General features: G+C 51.6%; 1 protein-coding gene across 1 annotated transcript in view; it reads right to left on the reverse strand.

Moving 5' to 3' along the window:
* ZNF541 (zinc finger protein 541) overlaps window positions 1-9866 on the reverse strand; it is a 43328-nt gene that overhangs the window by 21538 nt on the left and 11924 nt on the right. Inside the window, exons 3-5 of the mRNA XM_017500424.2 lie at window positions 6754-7158; window positions 4934-5174; window positions 166-2023 (exon numbers count right to left, since the gene is read on the reverse strand). Of these exons, the coding sequence (XP_017355913.1) occupies window positions 166-2023; window positions 4934-5174; window positions 6754-7060 (2406 nt within the window). The 5' untranslated portion in view covers window positions 7061-7158. The remainder of the gene's footprint in view (window positions 1-165; window positions 2024-4933; window positions 5175-6753; window positions 7159-9866) is intronic.

Below are 9866 nucleotides of genomic sequence, written 5' to 3' on the forward strand. Positions count from 1 at the left end.
TTTTTTTTTTTTTTTTTAGTGGGGGAACCACAATTTCTCGAATTTCTTCCTCTGTAAAATTGCATTTAGGGATTCACTTCGATGAAATAAAATGTCTGGACAACTAACAAATGCAGAGAAACTCACTCCGCTCTGGTTAGGCCACGTGAGAGAGAGAGCTGGTACCTGGATTCTGTTGAATATTGTCAGCTTGGATGTGGAGTCTCGGGAAGGATCTGCCGGAGGCCCGGCCGACGAGAAGGAGGCCATGGCTACCTGGCTCGGAGAAGCCGCACAGCACATATCCATCTTCACCTTCTCCTTCCGGAAGCCGGAGAATCGCTGGGCCCTGGGGTTGCCCAGGAGCCGGTAGCTTCCGCCCCGGGAGCCGGCTGGGCCCTTCTCACCTTTCGTGGTCCCTGACGCTGTGCCATTCTCGGCAGGGGCCTGCTTCCCGGGCAGCGGGGCTCCCGGTGGCTCCTCCCCACCTAACTGGGTCTGCCGTTGGCCTGTGGAGGAGAAGATGTCCCCCAGGTCCAAGGTCCCTTTCGAGGATCGCAAGTGCTTGGCCAGGGAAGAGATTTCTGGATTTCTGGAAGGGTCCAGAGACTGCACTGCAAGGGGCGTTGGAACCGGGGCCACTTTCAGTCCCCCCTTTGCGTCTCGTCTCGTACTGCCGGGGGAGGCCTCTCTGGGAACCCCGGGCGTGGTTTTTCTCCTGCGGGCCGGGGAGCCCTCTGCCTCCGGGTTTCCAGGGCCGGCGTGGACAGAGTCAATAGCAGGAGTCAGCGGAGGGGGCTGCTGCGGCCATGGCCCCTGCAGCGGCTTCAGAGCAGCCGGCTTGCTCTCGGGCGCGGGGAGCTGGGAGGAGGCTGCTGCCACCTGGGCGTGGGAGAAGATCCGCTGAGACTTGGTGATCATCTGGAACACCTGCATCTGCTCGTGGCTCACCAGAGGCTCCTGCGACTTGAGGAAGAGCTGGCGGAAGAGCGGCGTGGCATCCGCCGGGAGCCCCCCTGGCTTCTGGGCCTCCAGGAGGCTGGGCTCCCCGGGGTTCTGGCACAGGAAGGAGTCGCAGTCGAACTTGCTCTTCTTGGGGGCCCAGGGGTCATCTTCCCCGCTGGCAGGCCTGGGGTCGCTCGGGGCCTCCCCGGAGGCCTTCAGGAGCGCGGGAGGGAAGGGCAGCGCATCCTCCAGGCAGCCACTGGGGCCGTGCGGGGGCTCCTCCGCGGGGGCGGCACTGCTGGGCCTCGGGCCAGACTCGGAGCCTTCCCGTGACAGCACGGCGGGGGCCTTGTGGACAACAAACAGGTTGTTGCCTTTGCTTTTGGGGCAGCCCGGCAGGTTCCGGAGCCACTGGAAGCCGTGGCTCGATGACTGGGAACTGGCAGGGACCGTCTGGCCTCGGAAGAGAGGCAGGCAGGCGGGCACGGAACCGCCCTCCGGCCAGCCCTCCGCGGTGGACAGGGCCTGGAGCAGCGCGGGATCTGGCTCCGGCGGGTCTAGGGCGCAGTTCTCAGCGGCCCTGGAATTAGGGGCGGTGAACACGTCAGCTGCCTGCTCCTTCTGCGGTAGGCGAGGCTCCTCCGGAAGCTCGGTGTCCAGCTCTGCAGGGGCCGCGGTGGGGTCGGCTAGGGTGCAGGAAGAAGATCCTGATGAGGCGGGGCAGGGACAGGCCGTGTTCCTCCCTTCGCTGTCTGAAGCCCCTGCTGGGGCCGGGCCAGGAGAAGGGGTCTTCTGGTGGACTATGCTGCTCACGATGCGGCGCAGGAGGTCCCGGTGGGGCAGGAGGGAGCCGGGGGACCTGGCCTCCGGGGGCACCAGGGACCGCAGACTGCTGGGGGGCGGCTGGCCAGCAGACTCGTGGGCGTGAGGGGAGTCCCCGCAGGCCTCCTCCTCCGGGGGGGCTTCCTTCAAGATGCACAGGCCGTGCTGGACCTCGTAGTGCCGGCGCAGAGATCGGTAGTCGCAGTAGCTCTTGCTGCAGCCCTGCTCGATGCACACGAAGGGCTTTGTCTTCTGGTGGGTGAGCATGTGCCCGGTCCTGGAGTCAGACACAAGGAGGGGCGTCAGCAGGTCGCCTGGGACCAGCCTTTCTGCTGTAGGACCCCGGCGGCCCCGAGTCTGTGGTGCAGTTGCACCACAATGCAGAAATCGTACTCAGCCCCCACGAGGAAAGACCATCCGGCAAACCCTGCTCGGTCAAAGCCACCTGGCAGGAGAGCTCCTCTCCTTCACTTTTAAGCAAACTCCTTACAGAAAAGTAAATAAAATCCAGCAAGGCTCAGTGGCTCATGCCTGTAACCCCAGCACTTTGGGAGGCTGAGGTGGGTGGATCACCTGAGATCAGGAGTTTGAGACCAGCCTGACCAACATGATAAAACCTGTCCACCAAAAATACAAAAAATTAGCTGGGTGTGGTAGCACATGCCTGTAATCCCAGCTACTGGGGAGGCTGAGGCAGGAGAATCACCTGAACCCGGAAGGTGAAGGTTGCAGTGAACCAAGATCATGCCACTGCACTCCAGCCTGGACAACAGAGCAAGACTCTATCTCAACAAAAACAAATAAATAAATAAAATTTTAAAAAATGATTAAAACATCCACTGAGGCCAGATTAGACTTCGCCAGAGTGGGTTCCCAAGGAAGACACAAAGCCCCAGAGTTGCTCCTCAAGGACTTTGGGCGCAGCTGAACAATAAGTTTTGAAAAAACACGTTTCACTCCTTGGAAGTTCACAATGCACAGCAGCAAATTTAACCAATTAATTAGTTAATATTTTGTTTTTGAGATGGCGGCTTGCTCTGTTGCCCAGGCTGCAGTGCAGTGGCATGATCTCGGCTCACTGCAACCTCCACCTTCCAGGCTCAAAAGATACTTGTGTCTCAGCCTCTTGAGTAGCTGGGACTACAGGTTCGCAGCACCACACCCAGCTAATTTTTGTATTTTTAGTAGAGACAGGGTTTCGCCATGTTGGCCAGGCTGGTCTTGAACTCCTGACCTCAAGTGATCTGCCCACCTCAGCCTCCCAAAGTGCTGGGATTACAGGCGTGAGCCACTGCACCCGGCGCACAGTAGCGAATTTAAAAGCCACACAGAGAGAGACCTGTTTAACTTTCAGTGTCTCTCAAACTTATTTGCCCAGAGAACTGTTTTTGGTTTTATTTTCAAAAAGCCCCTAAAAGCATTCCTGAGAACCAGAATTCTGCAGAATAGACTGGAGGAGGTGCTAACTTGGGGACGATCGTTCCTTTAACAAAGGAGTCTGTGCCTTACCATTGGAGACCCCTAAGAAGATGCTACCTGGAAGCTCCCACAGCAGGGGAGCCAGTTTACAGAGGCCCAATCCACTGAAACTTTATAGAGTCAAACAGCCAAATGTGCCTATAGTCTCTGCAAACAGAAATGCATGTAAATATGTATTCTATCACACCTACCTCTGCATGAACACATTATAAACATAAGTAGAGGAGTGCCTCACCCTCTGGGCCCCCCCCAGCCCTACTCTAGACAGTCCTAGTCAATGTGGAGGAAACCATAGAGTCTTTCCCCAAAAGCTCCCCCTCGGCCTCTGTCTGAGGGAAGCAACAGAGATGGAATCAGGAGACCTAAGTTCTACCCCAGCTGTTACCAACTTGCGACATGAGCAAATCAGCTCCTTTTCCTGGGGTGGGTGTGGGTGAGAGGATAAGATGAAAGATGGATTGGTCAAAGCCTCCTGTGAAAGGGAGGGGCCCAGTAAGAATGCACGGTATTTTCATCTCTCACTTGCAGGCGTCCCGGTTTGAAAAAAGTCTTTCCTTCCTCCACAGGCGAGACAAGCTTTTCATTTCCAAGACATGAAGTGGTGGCTTATGCCTGTAATCCCACCACTTTGGGAGGCCGAGTTGGGTGGACCGCTTGAGGCCAAGAGTTCTAGACCCATGGCCAACATGGTGAAACCCCATCTCTACTAAAAATACAGAAATTAGCCGGGCATGGTCGTGCATGCCTGCAGTGCCAGCTACTCAAGAGGCTGAGGCAGGAGAATCACTTAAACCTGGGAGGCAGAGCTGCAGTCAGCTGCCATCACACCACTGCACTCCAGCCTGGGTGACAAAGTGAGACTGTCTCAAAAAAAAAAAAAAGGAAATTTTGCTCCTGATACTTTTTAAGTCAAAGCGTAAAAGGAAGAGAATGAGTTTTTTAAAAAAAAGAAAAAACAAGGGTTAATGCTCCATTGCCATATTCTGGAGACAGGCATCTCATCTTTCATTTCCCATGCTATCCCAACACACACGGAATGCAGATCTGTTTTCCTCAGACACCTACCAGAGACTCAGGACACGGCTCTATAAAGTTAGCCCAACTCTGCCCATGACACAATTGCCTCAGGAGCCAACCGTTAGGCGTTTTTAACCCACAAGGGACCCTTCTGCAAACAGGAGCAGCGGCTTCCTCACAGGTGTGAATTTAGGGGCTGGGAAGAGTGATCTGTTGGGGCAACTCCCATGTGAGAGGAACGCAGTGGGCTAGGCACAGTGGCTCATGCCCGTAATCCCAGCACTTTGGGAGGCTGAGGCCGGTGGATCACTTGAGGTCAGGAGTTGAAGACCAGCCTGGCCAACATGGTGAAACTCTGTCTCTACTAAAAATAATACAAAAATTACCTGGGCATGGTTGTGGGCCCCTGTAATCCCAGCTACTTAGGAGTCTGAGGCAGCAGAATTGCTTGAACCCGGGGGGCAGAGGTTGCAGTGAGCGGAGATCGCGCTGCACTTCAGCCTGGGGGACAGAGTGAGACTTCGTCTCAAAAAAAAAAAAAAGTGGCTGCGGCTAAGCAGAGGTTATACATGTCTGGAAAACCCAACAGAGGATGAGGCAGGTTGATCTGGGAGGATAGGAAGAAGACTGAGGAACATGTCCGCACCCCCAGCCCCTGAGCAGACGTGTTTCTGACCCAACTCCTACGTACAGGTGGTCCTGGCGCTTAAAGGCCTTGCTGCAGATTTTGCAGACGTGCTTCCTCTCCTGACTGTGCGTCAGGTAGTGCTTGCTCAGAGAGCTGGCACTGCTGAACAGCTTCCCGCACAGGCTGCAGTCCAGAAGTGGGTGTTGAGGGGAACTGTGCTGCCGCCTTCCTTTCCTGGCACTCCCCGAGGTGGCCCTTCCCCCATCGTCAGCCTCTTTAGCCTTCAGCACGCCTAGGCCCAGGTCTAAACAAAGGGAGAAAGCACAGCTTATACGCAGCCGGGGCAACCAAGCAAAAAGCGAGGCCAAGGCACTCCACACCTCTCAGAACCATGGTGGCCTTGTAATGTCTCACAAGAACTCTTGCTTGGACCTCAGCAGCTTTCCACACAAAGGAAACAAGGGTCAGGAGCAGGTGAGGGGAACGGAAGCCCTGCAGTACGGCACCCGGACTTGGTGCCACACGTGGAGGGACAGGCTGAAGCCCTTCCAGAGCAGTGTGACCGATGGGCAGGGCTTTATGACCACGCCATCACCGGTTCTCTTGGAAGGACAATCAGAAATACACTCTCCAAATCCTTGGAAAAGTGGAAATCCTTTCACACACCCAGCCAATTCTATTCGTGGGTTTTTCGCATAAGGAAATAAATGTAGCTTTGTACACAGATCTAGCTGCAAAGGAGTAAACTGCCATATTGCTTTTCCTGGTGAAATTGAAACAACTTAATATCTGGGCCGGGCGCAGTGGCTCACACCTGTAATCCAGCACTTTGGGAGGCCAAGGCAAGTGGATTATTTGAGGTCAGGACCAGCCTGGCCAACATGGTGAAACCCTGTCTCTGCCAAAACTACAAAAATTAGCTGGGCATGGTGGTGTGCGCCTGTAATCCCAGCTACTTGAGAGGCTGAGGCAGGAAAATCATTTCAGCCTGGCAGGCTGAGGTTGCAGTGAGCCAAGACTGCGCCACTGCGCTCTAGCCTGGGCAACAGAGTGAGACTCCGTCTCAAAAAAAAAAAAAACCTGGACTATCTCTCCAGTGCTTTGGTCTATAAAGTGTGTTTACAACGGTTTCTTCTTTTGCTTTACTCTAGGGGGAGGCAGAGAGGATATTATTGTCCACCTGCTCTATGGATGAAGACACTGGGGTCTAGGAAGGTCTTGACAACCCAAGATCAGAAGGGAGAGGACACCAGTTCCCTCTGGAAAAGTGAAATGAGCCTCAAGGATGTGGTAATGCGAAGGAAATTCGTCAGTAAATGCTAATATCTGCCCACACACCACACAAAAGTTAAGGATATCTCCAAACACCTAAGTTTCTGAACATTATTCCCTAGAATGAGGGTTCTGCTTCGTTTACTAAGAATTGGGGGCTGGGCATGGTGGCTCATGCCTATAATTCCAGCACTTTGGGAGGCCGAGGTGGGAGGATCACTTGAGGTGATCGAGACCAGCCTGGCCAACGTGGTGAAACCCTGTCTTCACACCTGGCTAATTTTTGTATTTTTGGTAGTGGCAGGTGCCTGTAATCCCAGCTACTCAGGAGGCTGAGGCTGGATAATTGCTTGAACCTGGAAGCCAGAAGTTGCAGTGAACTGAGATTGCACCACTGCACTCAAGCATAGGAGAGAGTGAGAAACCACCAAAAAAAAAAAAAAAAAAAAAATTGGGGAATAATTCCCAAGGCGGAAAAAAAAGGTGACTGTTCCCTAAGTCACCTGTAGGAGGGAAAAATTTTGTTAACCAGTCCATGCAGAATCAGTCCCTCGCGCCACAGAAACGGCCCAAGAGCCCGCAGGGCCCTTCTACCCAGGTGACAGCCTCACCTTGTAAGGATGCCTGAGTCTCTGAGTCTGCATACTCCTCCGGCAGCTTCACAGAATCACTGTCCTTCCCCGAGTACAGGGACATGGTGTCTAAGTTGTCCTCGAGTGCCTCACTGGGCATGTCAGGCGTTGGGAGGCTGGGGTCCGAGTCCAAACCACTCAGGCCAGCGTAGAGCAGGTCTCGAGGGCTGGGACCCAGATCCCGGCTGAGGGTGTCACTGCAGTGGAGCCCTTGGCTCTCGGAAAACGAAGGGAGGTGCATTTCTGACGGGAGGGTATCCTCATCCCTGAGGCTGCACTGGTCCATGGCTCTCCGCTGCCAGGTCTTGGCCAAGAGCTACTGTCCGGATAAGTAGAACCGTGTAAGGAGACAGGGAGGAGAGAGCCCTGGATGGCAACTAATTCCTGAAAATGAAGCAGGAAGAATGCAGGTTATAAGGGGGCAAAACAGCATGGCGGGCAGAGCGTGGACTTGCAATTCAAGCAGACCTTGATCGATCCGGGTCTCTTCTCAGCCATGTGACTTTGGGCAAGTCACTTAAGCTCCATGAGCCCCAGGTACCTCATCTGTAAATTGGGCCTACGGTACCTCCTTCACAAGGTTGTTGTAAGGAATAAATAAAAGCACTTCCAGTGACATGGTGGACTGAACTAACCTCTTCTTCCAGCTATAAACATAGACATGTATGACAAAAGATCATTTTTTAACACATAGCTTAGGTCAAAAGCCAGGAAAATATCCCAAGTGCCAGCAGCAACAAGACAGCTCAGTGCTGGAGGTGTAAGTTCACATAGGCCCCAGGGGAAGATCAGAATCGGATACAGGGCCTAGAGCCATTTGTCCGACATGGCAGCCACTAGTTCCATGTGGCTATGAAGTACTTGATAGCTCTTTTTTTCTTATTATTTTTTACAGATATCAAATCAAAAAATGATAACTTTTTTTAAGATACAGGGTCTCACTCTGTTGCCCATGCTGGTCTCGAATTCCTGGCCTCAAGCGATCCTACCACCTTGGCTTCCCAAAGTGCTGGGATCATAGGCACACCCCAATGCACATGGTCCTGTGAAGCTCTTGAAATGTGACCGCCCCAAACTGAGACATGCTGGGAGTGTAAAATACAGCCTGGATTTGGAAGACTCAGTAACAAAAACATGTACATTTAATAAGTTTCTATATAGATTAAATGTGGAACGATAACATTTTTTCTTTTTTTTTTTTTTGAGATGGAGTCTCGCTCTGTCGCCCAGGCTGGAGTGCAGTGGCACGATCTCAGCTCACTGCAACCTCCGCCTCCCGGGTTCAAGTGATTCTCCTGCCTCAGACTCCTGAGTAGCTGGGATTATAGGCACATACCACCATACCCGGCTAATTTTTAAATGTTTAATGCAGATGGGGTTTCACCATGTTGCCCAGGCTAGTCTTAAACTCCTGACCTCAGGTGATCCGCCCACCTCAGCCTCCCAAATTGCTGGGATTACAGGCGTGAGCCACCATGCCCGTCCTGGAATGATAATATGTTCGATATAATGGGCTAAATGCAACATGTTATTAAAGTTAATGTCATCTGCTTACCTTTTTAATATGGCTTCTGGGAAATTTTAAATTCTGTATGGCTCATATGTATTATAGAATGCTGCCCTACAGGCTAGGAGCTGGGATGACAATAGACACGTGGGAAAGGGAAACAGGGCCTCCAGTTCCCAGGACACAGAGGCCTGGGGCCCTGGAAGGGCTGAACCATCCACAGGAAAACTAAATAAATGAAAAACTGCATGCAACCCTAGAAAAGCACCCCCAAGAACTAGAAAAAACAGGACAATGAAAAATGACAAAGCCGAGCACTCTACAAGTCTACCAAAAGAATGACAGCCTGATGGCAAACTTCTCAACAGAAACAAGCCTAGAACATAACGGTATCATCAACTGACTAAGGAAAAGTCAGCCAGCACAGCACTCAACATACAAGCATGAGGGAGGGAGGGAGGAGGCTGGGCGCCACGGCTCACACCTATAACTCCAACACTTGGGAAGGCACAGGAAGGAGGATTGCTTGAGGCCAAGAGTATGAGACCAGCTTGGGCAACACAGCAAGACTCACTTCTACAAAAAATTAAAATATTTAATTTTTATTAATAAATTAAATACCACCAGGCGTGGTGGCGTCTATCTATAGTCCCAGCTACGCAGAAGGCTGAGGCAGGAGGATCACTTCAGCCCGGGAGCTTATAGACTTTTACTCACAAGGCCTAAGACTCTACCTTATAGACCTTGGTCCAGAAAATGACCAAAAGTTTAGAGTCATTTGGAAAAAAGAGGTGGTGATAACTTCATACTTTTAAGTTTGCACACTAAAAGAATCTAAGTATAACAACCCAGAGAAGAAAAATAAACCACGTAACATCTAAACTAGCAGAATTCATTCCCCCAAAATGGGGTAGGGGAGCAGGGTTTGCTTTAAAATACTGTAAGGAAAAGAGAGAGAAAAAAGACTCACAGGATTGTAATTAGGAATTAAAGGAGACACATCACGAATGACCTTAGAAAAAATAAAAAGGATTATAAAAGAATACTATAAACAACTGTATTCAGATAATTAACAAGTGAGAGAACTTAGGTACATTAACTTAGTTATTTAAATTAGATACAACGAATTACATAACAGATTAAAATGGGGAAATTGATAGAAAGATACAAATTCCCAAAACTGACTCAAGAAGAAACAGAATTTCCGAATGGACTCGTGAGAAAAAGACCATGCCAGGAGCAGTGGCTCATGCCTGTAATCCCAGCACTTTGGGAGGCCAAGGCAGGCGGATCACTGGAGGTCTGGAGTTTGAGACCAGCCTGGCCAACATGGTGAAACCCCATCTCTACTGAAACTACAAAAAATTAGCTGGGTGTGATTGTGGGTGCCTGTAATCTCAGCTACTCAGGAGGCTGAGGCACGAGTAGCACTTGAGCTGGGGAGGTGGAGGCTGCAGTGAGCCGAGACTGTGCCACCACACTCCAGCCTGGGCAACAGAGTGAAACTCCATGTCAAAAAGAAAGAAAAAGACTGAGTTAGTAATTTTAAAACTCCCCATACATGTTGCCATAGAAATACCAAAAA

Source organism: Cebus imitator, unplaced genomic scaffold, assembly GCF_001604975.1.
Source record: "Cebus imitator isolate Cc_AM_T3 unplaced genomic scaffold, Cebus_imitator-1.0 Scaffold266, whole genome shotgun sequence".
Taxonomy (NCBI): Eukaryota; Metazoa; Chordata; class Mammalia; order Primates; family Cebidae; genus Cebus; species Cebus imitator.